Source organism: Cyanistes caeruleus, chromosome 2 (genome assembly GCF_971803275.1).
Source record: "Cyanistes caeruleus chromosome 2, bCyaCae1.hap1.1, whole genome shotgun sequence".
Classification (NCBI taxonomy): domain Eukaryota; kingdom Metazoa; phylum Chordata; class Aves; order Passeriformes; family Paridae; genus Cyanistes; species Cyanistes caeruleus.
This window is the reverse complement of record NC_141702.1, coordinates 90,338,222-90,353,220: the sequence shown is the minus strand read 5'-3', so window position 1 is coordinate 90,353,220 and position 14,999 is coordinate 90,338,222. Positions and strand designations below refer to the sequence as shown.

At 37.8% G+C, this 14,999-nt stretch overlaps 1 protein-coding gene across 11 annotated transcripts in view; it reads left to right on the top strand.

Moving 5' to 3' along the window:
• KIF6 (kinesin family member 6) overlaps positions 1 to 14,999 on the top strand; it is a 220,091-nt gene that overhangs the window by 125,571 nt on the left and 79,521 nt on the right. For all 11 annotated transcript variants that reach the window (XM_086869409.1, XM_086869391.1, XM_086869438.1 and 8 more), the window contains one exon: positions 13,743 to 13,793. In XM_086869409.1, the coding sequence (XP_086725535.1) occupies positions 13,743 to 13,793 (51 nt within the window). The remainder of the gene's footprint in view (positions 1 to 13,742; positions 13,794 to 14,999) is intronic.

The window sequence follows — 14,999 nt, the reverse complement described above, 5'->3', positions numbered from 1 at the left end:
GGTTTTTAGTTTCAAACAATAGCAATGCCTCAGGGTTACAGTGTATATGCTGAATGGGTCCTCAGAATGAGAAAACATGATTTGTCAAATGACTTATTGAGAAAATACCAAACTGAACAAACTCATCTGAACAGCTCTGTTATGGTCCCCTGGTGTGCTATTCTTTAAACAGAAGAACCTTCTTAGTGTAAGAATCACTCCAGGCTCACGATGTTAATTTCTTTGGCTCTGAGTTGGAATGTACATATGTAGGAAACATTTTCATTTTCTAATTATTACAAATGATATTCTGTTCTTTACAAACAGAATTATTTTCAGGGGAAACAATTGTGCTCAGGAAGAAACTAAGTGAACATTTTTTACTTACGGTTTCACTAGAATAGCTAAAACAAATTGACTAGGCTCATTGGATTTAATCAAACCATGACTATAAACTTGATAAAATACTCAGTAACAGATCTTCTGCCTGTCAGTTGTCTTTTGACTAAAAATAGTAATTGCTAGATTGCTACACTTCATTTTGGTGTTTATTAGGCTGTTTATTAGGCTATAGTTTGTTATTGGGATCAGAGCAGATGGGGCCAACTGAGTGATGTTATAAAAGGTGTTTTGTTGCATAGTCCATCAGTCTCATGGAAGGGTGAAACAATGTGACATTCAGCACCATTACCTTGGAAGCTGACTAAATTCTAGTTACAATGTCTTTATAAACTTTCTAACCAATCAACAAGTTACACGAAAGCTCACCACCATCTTCACAAACTAATCATCAATTGCTTAGTCTCGCATGATACTGCTATGATGTCTTTTTTTATCCAATCACATAACACTACAGAAACTTACATTGCTACGTCTATAATTTCTTATTAAGTCTATAACAGGTTATATGTTAAACTTCAAAATCTCTATTATTTTACTTACCATATTTATTCACTTACATAAAGCATATTTCTAGTTGCTTAAAACATATTTCTACTTAAACTACAGACTTCTATTCTTCATGTTTGTATAGCTTCGTTGTTCTAAAGCTCCAAGCCTTCTTCAAGGTCTCAGGTCAAACACTGTATCCATCTCTATCTCTGGGCCTGTATGCTCAAGGCTCTGAGATCTCTCTGTGCCTGAATTTCCCACAATATGTTCTTATGTCAATCTATTAAATTTGCTCTTTTAAAGAAAAAATGCCAGGTGATAGTTGATGCTATATTATGAGGTATGTGTTAAATCCTACAATCTTTTGTACAAAAGGTTTTTCTTGATCATAGAATCACAGAATATACTGACTTGGAAGGGACCCATCAGGATTATTGAGTCCAACTCCTGTCCCTGCACAGTAAAACCCCAAGAGTGACACCATGTGCCTGAGAGCATTGTCCAAATGCTTCTTAAACTCTGTGAGGTTTGACGCTGTGACCACTTCCCTGGGGAGCCTGTTCCAGTGTCCAACCACCCTTGGGGTGAAGAACCTTTTCCTGATATTCAACCTAAACCTTTCCCAATGCTGGGCCTGATGCTCCCAGGGAATGTTTGGCCCTGCTGGCTGCCAGGGCACTGATGACTCATGTTCAAGTTTCCACAGACCAAGACCCAAGTTCCCTTTCTGCAGCACCGCTCTCCAGCCTTTCATTCTCAATTATATACAGACAATGAGGTTTTCCCCACCCCAGGTGCAGAATCTGGCACTTTGCCTTATTGAACTTCTTCTAGTGGGTGATTGACCATCCCTCTAATCTGTCAAGGTCTCTCTGCAGGGCCTTCTGCCTTCAAGTGAGTTAACAGCTCATCCCAATTTAGTGTCGTCAGTAAACTTAGTATTCCCTCAAGTCTTGCATCCAAGTCATATATGTCTTTAGTATTGGATGGCCAGAGATTTTAACAGTGAAAAATCAAGCCTTCAAATTATAGGGAAGTAGACCTCAGCTTATTCAGAATAGTACTGTCCATGAGTGATATTCCTTCCTGAGCAAAGAAACAGAAATTTGTTTTTCATAGTATCTCATGGTGGTTCATTTACACATCTATACAGCATTCATGCAGACTTGTAGTACAGGCATACAGACCTACACATACTAAAAGACAATAGCTATTTTTTATTAAGCAAACTAGTTCCTAAATTATGTGGTGTCACTACAGATGGTTGTGAATGTTGCAGAAGGAATGCAATCAATGGAATGTAATATGTAATATGTTATATGCAAGGAATGTAATATGAAGCTTTTGTCATGCGCTTTATTTAAGGCTGAGGGAAGATGCCTTTTCTGAGCTGATTATATAATTTATATATATATCAATTATATAGATATGATATATATATTATATATAATCAAGTTGTGTTTTAAATTGCTGTAGAATTCAAGAAGCAGACTTAGGCTTATCCACAACAGTGAATACATGCAGTATCTTCACAGGAAGCTATTTCAGATTTTACTGGGTTGCTAGTATGTGTCTGACACTCAAGGAGTCATTTCTCAAAGATTTGGTACATATATTACAAGTAAATGTGCATCAAAAAATGTGTCATACACTCATGCTTACTCTGACTTGTTTCCATCACCCTGAAATGTTTTTATGCATGGCCTCAAAACACGGTGGCATATCTAAACAGCTTCAGTAGGGTTTTTAAATTTATTTTCTTTTTAATTTTGTGTCATATCTGTCAGATTCTTAACATCAGTCTGTCTCATCTGACCAGAAGTTACACAGCAGACTGTGCTCAATGCCAGGACAATTCCTTGGGTAAGACCAAAATTTTAAAAGTTTCTGAAACTGAAGTATATTGTGAGCTCTGGAACACTAATTTTATGTTGAACAGCTCTGGCCAGAAGAAATGTCACAAAATGAAAATGGACATCAAATTGTTGTATAGAAATGACAAAGACATGAAGGCAATATTGTAACAGAAAATAACCATGTTTATCTGAAACTTGGATATAGTCACTCTCTGCTCAAAATACTAACTGACACCATGTATTATTACCACAAAACTTGTTGGGGGTAAAATCCTTTGGTTTTGACTTTGTTTGTGCTTTTAAGGACTCTTTATTTGTTTTTTATCCTTCTTAAGTTTGCATATTTGAAAATGTGAAAAGGATAGGAGCTATATACAAAGCTATTTCTCTATTTTCCTTTTTCTTTGTCTTCACATTAATTTCTAAGAAATAATCAATAGATAAGCTGCATTTAGTCATATGTGCATCCAGAGTACTACATTCACAGACTATGGCTCTCTATCCATATGGCATTGCTTTTCGGTCATGTTTTTTGGACCAGCTTAGTGTTTAATTCATGAACAAATATATGTGATAAACAACAGAAAAAGTTTCCAGATGCACATAATTTCTGTTTCATTTCTAGTATATGAAGACACATAAACAGAATATTTGTTCACTTTGGACAATACCTCAAATAGCACTCTAGCATCTAAGGTACAGCTTAAGTGAAATTTAGGTACCTGAATTCAGGAGAGCTATCCAGGGAAAACAAAACCAAATAAATCCCCCCCAAAAAACTGTTAACGTTATTTCCTGAATGCAACAAACTGCTGTTGCTACAGCACATACAGAAGTATACAACTTTATTGGCTGAGCTGCTTATCCCCTTCACATGGAATATCCAGACATAATATGTACTTCTGCTGAAGTCCCTTGGAATGTGCTTCCTGCTGTGTATCCATGCATGGATAAAAATGCCTGGCCAGAATAAGTAGTGACAGCCAACCTTGGGACATTAAAATAAAGGTCCAAGCATTTGTTTTTAAGTTCAGAAAGCATCCAGGTTCTGATTTCCAATTTCAAGGAAATGCTGAGCTGCCGTCCACAGCTGTTTGTGTTTTATGTTGGTTGTCCTAGATGTCCCAGTGTTGAATATCTGGATTTTTACGAAAAGTGTTGAAGTGTTCCTTCGGGAACGCTATTAGAAAAACACTAACACTAACACTATTAGAAAAAAAAAAAAAAAAAAAAAAAAAAAAAAAAAAAAAAAAAAAAAAAGTAGGATGTGGGATAAAAGATGCTGTGGAAATGCAGGCCAAACAATAAGTACTTACAGAAATGTCCTTCAATCAGAAAGTGTAAGTCATCATCTTGTGAGGGAAAAAAAGTAATCTGTCCAGAATTAACAAGAACATGAAGAAAAAGGGGAGGAGACTCTGGAAGTTAGAAGTAAATTTTAACCTAAATAAATTCTAAAAATAGAAATGGGTTGATAGTTTAGAGGACTGTATATTGAGTAGGTGAATTAACCACAAGATTATTGAGTCCAACATTTAACCAACCACCACCTCCTCAACTAGACCATAGTGCTAAGTGCCATGTTCAGCTATTTCTTGAATGCCCCCTAGGGATGGTGACTCCACCACCTTCCTGGACATTCCATCTCAATGACTGAATACCCTTTCAGTGAAGAAATTCTTCTTGAGAAGTCAAGTACATTGTCATCCCCTAGCAATGGCTGACAGAGACTGCTATCTCATAAGCTTTCTGTCTGTAAATTTGATCATGCTTGAAGCTATTAAATGTGATGGTAAAACCTTTCATTGTCTCAACTGAGTATGTCAAGGAAGGGAACATGTCCCAGTCAGATTTTTTAAATAGTAATCTCAAAATGTGCAGTGTCCTGAAAAATGTATATGTAAAATGCAAATAGTAAAATGTATCCATTTGAATCTGGGATATATAAATTCCAAGGAAGGAGATTATCTTGGGAAAACTGTATTCCAATATGTGTTTGGTAATGTGCTGAGTTTAGGCTATGTTTACAACTATCAATTTGTGGAAGTCAGGACTGTACTTCAAAGTCTGAACCTGTTGTCATCTGACTGATGAGTTCTATTAAATCTCATCAGCTTCCTTGCTCCCAATGGTCTGGCCCATCTCTTTGCTGGCAATTACTTTCTCCAATCTTTTCTTCCCAGCTGGCAAAAGAGAGTGTTTACTTTTATTTCAGACATTGTAGTTGAGTCAATGACAGTGTCTTAGCTTAAATTGATGGCATGCTTGTGCTAATGTGCCAAATCCTGCTGCTAGAGCAGCCAGAACATGGGTAGACATTTCCTTCTACACCCTCTGCTGTAGGGCAGTGACCTTTGACAGGAAACTTAGATATGGAGAGGAGGGAAAGGGAAGAGAAGAAAGGAGAGGCAGTAAAATCTTAAACTGCTGCAGAAGGCAGAAATTTGTTGCAGCAGGTTATACTCTACAGTATTTTACCTTAGGTATTGTCATACATATATTTTTAATGCTGATGAGGGCTGTATTTCACACCTGGAAAAATAAATGTGCATCAGAGAGGCCCTGAGTATTGCAATATTATGTTTTCCTCCCTTATACCACTAAGAGATTTCTGAAAATGAGAAGCTATCAAATTACATGGGGATTTGGCCAACCATGTATTCTAAAATAAAGCATTTCCATTAGACATAGATTTGAGCCAGTTTACTAATGCAGACTACTTTGTCTTTGCACATTGTCCTAATAGAGCCAACTGATACGTTTTTGCCATTAGAGAAGGACAAAGTTTGAAAAGAAAATTCAGAATTTGTCCCAAATATTTCTCTGTGTCAGAGAAAGGCTAAACGGTTTATTTGCTCTTAGTGCTGCAGTATTTCACATTAGAACAGAGTATTTTTTTTATTCCATGACTTTTCTTATCAGATACTTTCTATCATAGACTATGTTCTCATACAATTTCATCACCAGATTTTAAAAAATATTCTAACATATCTGTTAAGATTTCCTATAACTATCTCTGATCTTCTCCATTAGAGAGATTGTTCCATTTGAATATCTACACTTGGATTCAATATCTCCTACTTTTGGGAATACTTTGTAAACTGTTACAACTCTAATCTCAAGCTCAGTTAAAAATATATCTATACAAGGCTTGTGGAACTTCTGTGATTGCTCCCCTCTTTGTCTGCAGGACTATTTTCTGAATATGCATCTTTAATTTCTGCTTATTCAGCAGGACTTCCTATCTGATTCAAGTGGAATCAAGTGGTGTACTTACCGATTTTTTTCCCATAAGTTGCTAGGAAACTAACTATTGTGTACTTATGAGTGCTTAAGAAAAACAAAAGATTGGCCAAACTAAGGGGAGAGGGGAGGGGTTACCTGGAGATTTGGACAGGCAAAAAAGACGGGGCTGGGGAGCTGCTAGGGCTCTTGGTCTGGGTTTCAGAGGAGGGCTGGCAAGATGTTGCTTGCTGGGAAGATAATTCACTGTCACCACCAGAATCCAGTCCTGTACAGCCTTGTCCTTTTTGTGTGTGAGCCTTTGCTCGTAAGAGCAGCTGTTGGACTGAGACCTTATTAACACTGTCTCACTAAATGAGGGACCTATCCCCATCTGCTCAGGTGCCCGGGATCTTGGGCTCACCCCTCTCTGCCCTGCTTGGAGCCGGTCTGCCAGTGTCCTTGTCTGCCACTGTCCTGTTCCCACTGCTTCATTGGCACTACTCCGAGCTTTTTCTGCCCTGTAGCCCCGCACCTCCTGCCTGCCGAGACCTCCCGCTGTTCCAACCACAGCTCAGGAGCTTCTGATACATCTTGTCTATAGCCCTGGGATTTTTGCTCATTCCTGCCGGCCCAGCTTGCTGTTTCCGTAAGTCCTGCTGGAACCCCGGGATCGACTGCCCCGGGGGGGTTTGTGCAGCAAAGCCTCTCTCCCATCCTTTCTCCTTCCCGTTCCCGCGCCCCAGCGGCCCCTGCAAGCGCAGGGAAATCACCGCACCTGCCCGGTCCCTTGGGAGCACCAGTGCCCCTGCTGGCTGTGCCCGGAACTGCACGGAGGGGAAAGTGCCTGCAGCTGAGAGACGGTGATCACTGGCTTCCTGCTTCTGTTAATGCTATGCTTGTTGTTTGCTTGCTTTATTACACATACTAGTAAAGAACTGTTATTCCTATCCCCATATCTTCGCCTGAGAGCCACTTAATTTCAAAATTATAATAATTCAGAGGGAAGGGATTTACATTTTCCATTACAAGGGAGGGTCCTGCCTTCCCTAGCAGACACCTGTCTTTCAAACCAAGACAAACAATTCCAGAGTCTTGAGTTGGTCTTCATAGCTGGCTAGTAGCTGAGTCCAATACATACATAGGAACATTGCATTACAAACAAAACCCCCACTTATTTTCTGGTTTACACCCAGCTGGCAAAAAAGCACCACACAGCCACTTGCTCACTCCCCTCTGGTGGGACTAGGGAAAGAATCGGAAAAGTTAAAGTAAGAAAACTCATAGGTTGTTATAAAGATAGTTTAATGGGTAAAACAAAACCTGTGTGTGTTCAAGCAAAGCAGAATATGAAATTCCCTCACTGCCTATTGACAGCCAGGTGCTCAGCCATCTCCAGGAAAGCAGGGTTTTTTTACTCTTGATAGTGACCTAGGAAGACAAATACCATCATTCCAAATGCCTCTGCTTCATTCTTGTTCCCCCTAGCCTTTTTAAGCTAAACATGATGCCACATGGTGTGGAATATCCCTTTGGTCCATTGGGGTCGGCTGTTCCAGCTGTGTTCCATCGCAGCTTCTTGTGCACCCCCAACCTATTGACTGGTGTGGCAGTGTGAGAAACATGGAAAAAAAACCCAACAAATGCTACCATGTAGCATGATTAGGGACCCAAAATCCCTGGAGGGTGAATTCCAGGAATCAGATGCCCTGGATGTGTAAGAGGATGTTCTGCTAGATATTTTATGTAACACCCAAAATTATTTAACAATGAAAAAAGTGAAACATACATCATCCTATTTGAGGTGTGAACGTTTTAGGATCTCCATGATGAAAGGATGTATTAAGATAAATGCAGGCTTGGAAAACGTAAAAAAATAGAAAAGTACTAAAAAACAACAAGAGATGAGAACCTATTGACAAAGTCTTTAGCCTGTCAGTTCTTGAGTTAGCAGTCTTTGAAACCTCATAATAGCATTATATTGAGGATTCAATAAAGAATAAGAGAAGTTTTAACACCTGTAATATTGTCATAGTAGAGACGGACAATGGCACCTTTTTTTTCTTCTATCATAGCCCAATCTTTATTGCACACAGCTTATATTTATATAGTTATCAGAAGGCACCATGTTTAATTCCAATTGGTTAGGAACTCAGTTTGCTGGTTGGTAATGGTGAGTGTACATATTAATCAAAACTTTTCTCTCTAATAATGTTTACATACTTTTTCTACTGATTCTCATGGAATAGATCCCTTGTTACTACAGGTACACTTGTTTTTTTCCCCAGTAATAGTTTGTTATGTTAACGAACTTTTCATTCTCAAGATGTATTTGCATGGGAACTTACCAGGCTAGCTGCTAGCTATACTTATAACAAGGCCTGTACCATGATTTTACAAGGCCTTTCTTTTGTAAGGTTTTACCTATATGTGACATAATATGGACTCAAACAAAACAAAAAAACTTTTTTAAATCAATGGGTATTTAAAATTGTAACATACCTACTTTTGTATTGTCCCAAAGCATATGCTTCAGGTCAAAGCATTCCTTGTCTGTAATACATTGGAAGATAATTTCAGATCCTTGAAACAGTCTGGAACAACGCAAAGACAAGAACTTAAAGGACAGCCATATTATTCAAGTTATGTATTCTGTCATATTTAGTCACCCTATGGGATACTTTCCTTTGCCTTACATCACTCTTAATTAGATTTCCCAATTCCATTTTGTCTTCTCCATCTCCCTCCTTGCTTTTGTCTCCTCTCACAAAGCCAGAGTTCTGTGTTACCAGTTCATCTCTTTCCCATATCTACATGTCTCCAGAAATGCAGGCCAAAACCAACAGATTTATCACAGCCTTAATGACAGCTGGCTGCATGCTGAGTGAATTCTTAAATTCCACAAAAATACTTTTCTTGCCAAAACATGTGGAGTTGCAGGAGTCAACGTTTTATTGGGACCGTTATCTCCAGATGAAGAATGACTCTGCTGGAAAAAATATTTGATATCAGCTAGAGACTTATTTTTAGCTTCTTGTTTGGTGAAACTTCAGAAAATATAATTAACCATATGTTGAGAGATGTTCTCCACATTCTAAATTCAATTTTTACAAACCACATTTAAGCATTACCTCATCCACAACTTTACATTTGGAATCAGAAGACATGGTGGGTTTTTTTATGAGAATGTGATTCTTCATATTTCTTTGAGTATATATGTGTGTTTATGGAGATTGTAGGACAGGCAGAACTAAAGACTGAAATCTCCTTCTTGTTTATATGGGAAGATTTGTGCAGGCAGCAGTACTGGAATCATCCCCTACTTTTGTCACTTATGAACTCCAAAACCTAGCATTGGAGCAATGGTGTACTCAGAGGCAGAAAAGTAGAGTAGAAACATTCATTCTCTGCTACAAGTATTTATAGTGAAATAAAACCAAGATTACTTTAATCAAAAACATGCACAGAAAATCTTAAGAGTTTATAAAAAAAAAAGAGCTTCTAAGTGAAAACATTTTTTTTTCCCAAATGAAATTGTTTTACCACTCTCCTGGTAAAGTTTAAAAAGTTTTATAAAGACAATAAGAGACACAGAAAATAAGCAAATAGTAATGGCCAGGTGCCTTGGCGCTCTGCCAAGAGCACGCCTGGTGTCTTGGAAATATCCTTTATATACTATTTCTGCTACATGGACTTCATGCGTATTCCAACTTTTCTGGGAACTGTTTTACATGGCCACTCCTTGGGTCTGCCTTTTTAGAGCAAACACATTTCTTGGTTTTGCAGTTTTAATTCCTTTCTTATCATCTTTTGATTTGGGCTTTGGCTCCTTCTTCCACAGGTGGTGAGTGTTGATAGCAGCCTGGGCTCCATCATCTGTTCACTGGAGGTTATCCTGCCTATTCAGTCAGGATCTGAACCTAACACCTAAATTCTTCTGACCTATGTCTAAATTCTAGCTAATAGCAGGAGAAAAAGAAAACGACTACATTCACACAGCAAAAGCTATTATAACATTATACATATAACATTCATCTTAATACTTGTGAAAAGCCAATATTACAATATGTATTTATAACAAAATCTAAACAGTCAAATTTCAAATTGGATTAAACCAAGTTGAAAGATTAAGTAATTTCTGTCTGGCTAAGTCTTGGTATGGAATTATTGTCAGGTGACTCATGATATCACCATGTCCCCTGAATCAGAACTTGTGTTTGGCCTACTTTTCCCATAATGCAATTTCAGTTTCTCCCCGTGGACATTTTTGGTAAATGAAGTTCAGTTTCTGCTGCCCTTAAAAAGGCAGTTTGGGCTATGTGAATTGTATAAATGTCACCTTTTTATTTCTATTTAAAGGAGAAAAAGAAAACTGTTTTGCTAGAAGAATGGTAAGGTTGGAGTTTTATTTTTCTAGCCGATAGAGAAGTTTTCTTTGGTTCCTCTCTGATTACAGGTGGTCTGATTCAAACTTCTAATTCTTTCACAAAGATGCCAAGTAGAAGAAGTAGTTTTCTTGCAGAATCATGGTCCATGTTATGGGTGAAGCAGAAGTGTACAATCGCTAGAATGAAGGGAGAGATTAACATTTGGGACACTTTCACACTGCTGAGTGGTTTGACAAAGCTCGCAATACAAGTAGAGCTTCTGCAGCCTGTGGTTTCTATCCTACCTATGTTCAGAGTAAACTCTACGTAATTGAAAGTCAAGCCTTTTGGCTATAATGTAAGACCCAGTGAAAACGTTCTTGTGTTTCCACATATTTGTATTGATGGCAAGCTGTTGTCTGTCTACTTGATCTTACTCTCATTGACTTGTGTGGCCTGCTTTTTTTCAGTTGACCTGATTGCCACTTGAAACACAAAACATTTATATTGCTGATAATCTGTTAGTAGGAAAGTTAAAGAAGGAGGTATAACACCATTAGTGGACAAGACTGAGAACTGTATGTCACCCTTATTTTCAGGTGGCTCTTGATCAAAAGCCTGTTGTCCCTACTGGAACCATATTTTTCAAACAACAGTGGCAGTTGCCTTTTGCAGATCAAAGCACTTGAGTGAGTTTCAGAGCCCTTACACAAAGATAAATGCATGGATTGTTTCTGAGGCACCTCTGTTAATGGTAACCCATTGAGATGAGTTTCAAGATAACTACAAATTGTTTCATGGCTGTCTCATGGCTCAGTATTGAGTGATGATACTCAGTATGTTTCAAGATAACTACAAATTGTTTCATGGCTGTCTCATGGCTCAATACTGTGTGAAACAGTGCAATAGAACACAAGGATCTAAATAGTAAGAATAGCAAAAATAAATTTGAGGAGAAAGTAGCATGTTTAACCACATTTCATTGAGTATTGAAATCAACTGACTTGCTTTATATCACTTTCAAAGCAGAAATAGCATGAATGTTGATCATTCAACCAGTTTTTTATCGGTAAAAATTAGTAATCAAGGGTGTTTTTTCTATAGTTACAAGAATCAACTTATTTAACTGAATGTGGCTCATTGGTCGAGTGTTAGTATAGCTGAGATGGAGGATTTATTTTCTTTAATAGCAGGGTTAGATGAAGTTAGCTATTTCACTTAACCTGTTTCTTGGTAGCTGAAGGCTTTGCTAATTTTACAAATTACATTCTCCTAATTTTACAGGTAATTTTAATTGCAGAAAAATTTGGCTTAATTAAAAATAATTTGAAGGAATAAAACTTTCTCTGCAGAAAAATACAACTCAATGTCTATTTTATAGTCAAGAAGTAGGTAGGGTGTTTTGTTTGTTTTCTATAAACATTCAGAACAACAAAACTTGAATGTTATACTGTAGTGTATTGCAAATAATACATTTCCTACAATGCTACTAAATACTTAACAATTATTCTTGTAATTTCCAAAGAAATTCAATTTGTTATGGTTCTTTTGTGCTCACAGAACAATCTAATTCTCATGACCTGTGAATTTAATTTTTTTTATATTCTCTGGTTAAGCATTTACCAAATTTTAATGACTTAATTTGGCTCTGATTAGCTTCCACTCTTAGACTTCACTTGTAAGAGAAATTATATTTTTAATTCAAAATGCATGCTAATATGTTATAAATAATCACAGGTCTAGAGGGGGGAAAAATGGATTTTTTTTTTCTTTCCCTGGTATCCAGATTTACAACTTAGCAAATATTATGAACAAATCTCTGTTTAGAAATTGTTTTAATTTGAAAACTCAAGAGCCATTGAAGCGATCTTCCCTTAGCCCCCCGAGGTAATCCAGGCTAGCTCTTTCGATGGAGGGGTCAGGGAGATCCTTCACGACCAAGAAAAGACAAAAAAATGCTGCTTCTCCCTCCGGGGTAACGGAGGATGTTTATTCTGGCTGGCTTCCAGGGGAGAAGAGGCTGGGTTTCTCCTTCCCGGACTTTTTCAAGCCTTGGGAGAGGGGCGGGGGGACGTATAACACCAACCAATGGGATAACGTTTCAGGGACAGGGAGGGGAGGGGAAAAACGCGTCACAGATGCCTAGAAGGTTCACAAAGAAACTAGGTAACTGCCAGAAATATGCACCACCACAAGGTATAATCCCATCCCCCTTCAGAATACATTTACTGCTGAAATTCTATATTTAGGGTTATGTTTTTCCTTTCTTGGTTCTATCAATATCTTTGAATAATGGCTTCCCATGTGGTAATCTAATTATTATTTGAAATTATTGGGAAACTGGCCCATTGTCGTAGATCAGGTGGGAAATTGATAAAAGAAGAATAAAAGTGAATTATATGGGGCATGGGAATCTAACTAGGAATGCTGAGATAATGGAATTTGTTAATTTTTGATTGAAAACCAATGACATCTACACATTGAGTCCTGTTGAGTAGTTGCCATGATTTTGGAATGGTACTGCCCAACTCAGTGCCCCCACCAAGGCTCTCCTAACCACACACTGCTGTCCCTCACTGCCCCTTTCTCCCCTCCCCTTCCCAGCTGTGGTGGGATGGAGAGAATTATTGAAGGTAAGAAAGGCAAAGATCACAGGTTGAGATAAGAACAATTTACTGGAAACAGCAATGAGATAAGAAAATGAACAGTAACAGCAACAATGTCAATGACAGAGGGTACAGGAAAATAAACAATTCACACAGAAAACCTCCCCAGTATTAGGCAATATAGGATGGCTCCCTCTGCCATGTTTACTTGACTTTACTTACCCTTTGCCCAAGAAGAGTCCCTTTCCCCTTACCTAGCAATGATATGAGGTAGAATAACCTCACGGTCCCCTCCCAGCTACTGAAAAAGTTAACTCCAGCCAGAACCAGGACAGCAGTAGAACTTGAGGAAGCTCTAGTACATGGGATATTTAAAACTGAGCAGGACAGATGAGAAAATAAATTGATTTGGGGGAATTGACAATTTTCACTGGCAGAGGGGTAGACTAGTGACCTACTATCTGGTAAGTGCCTTTAAGTCTGAATAAATACTTGAAATTCCGTGTGTCCCACTTGGACTTCTTTTGTATCTAGCAGTAGGAGATCATTATCTTGTGAAAGTGCTTGACAGTAAATGCCTAATTTTCAGTCTTTCTTACTGGACAGTTAAATCTCAGTATATGTAGAGTCACATTGTGCCTACTTGTTTACTTGCAGTGGAGAGAAGGAGAGAACTCAGAAATCAGCTTGTCCCATGGATCACAAAAAAACCCTAAAATTGCCCAGCAACTGAGGACTTTCAAATGGTGGGAAATAGGTAATGACTTCATTGATTTTTGACTCTTTGAATTCTAATTATTTGCATTTTGTGTTTTTTACAGACCATCTGAAAGGAAAGATAATCCAGAGGCAGATTCAGAGAGCAGCTCTAGGTAAGAGCGTAACATTTCTAATAGATTACAACAGGGACAACAAGTTCTCTCCCAGGGCTGAATCTGTTTTGGAGGCAGTTGCATTTTTTATGACAGTCTTTTTACTGCAGTATTTCTAAAACAGTCCATGCCACAAAAAACATGGACTCTATTAACTTTGCCTGAAATTTGACTCAAAAGGCATCTGATTTTATATGTGGTGAGAAAAATAATAGACAATTCTTACAGATTTAGGAGTTTGGTATCTGATTAGTCTAATCTGAATTCCCATTAACTGACATTGATTTGTCCTGAGGCTGATCTAGTAGCCATGTTGCCACAATCTGACATTCTTTTTAATTTTTCTCATGACAAGGGTGACTGAAGGCATTAACAGTTCATTTCTCTCACATCTAGTTATTGAAGCTGAGAAGTTATTTCTTGGCATTTCTCTTGACACAGCTGCAAAGCTAAAATTGTCTGTGTAAGTTGTTCACAAAAGTGTAAAGTCATCCAAATTTGGTTTAAGAGCTTTAAGCTGATTCCACTGACTTTGTTCTGAAATGGCCTAAGAGTGTTCATAAGAGAATTCCACTTTGGGGACCGTAAACTTCATCCAAAATTTTACACAAAAACGCTGGGGCAATCAGTCTAGATCCCCCCTCATTTAGATCTACAAAATGTGCCTTCATGTACTTAATATAAAGGATAGAGGTAACTCAGACCAGATTGAAGTTGATATGTGTATTTCTATATATACATAACAAAGAGAACATTTATCTCTCAATAAGAAGTGAAAATTTGGGGACTATCTTTTCTTCTAAGAAAAGTCAGGTGAGCAAGTTACTTCAGAATAACAGAACTGTTTCTCTTTCTAATCTATCCATGCATCTCAAGCGTTGGTGATAATGTTATGGTTTCATACCTCTATCATTTTTTATTTTGATTTAATAATCAGCACTAAAAATACTTTTTTTTTATGTCAAGAAACCCCAGGAATCAAACTCAGTTGATTTTTATCAGGATGAGAGGGGAATTGAAGGAATTGCTGATCTCTTCTTCCTCTTATCCAGTGACAGGACACATGTGAAAGGTTCAAAGCTGCATCAGGGGAGGTTCAGATGTGATATTAGGAAAAGATGCTTTACCAAGAACAGGCTTCCTTGACAGTTGATCAATGTCCCATACCTTAAAAAGTATTTGAACACCCTGGTTTAATAGTAATAT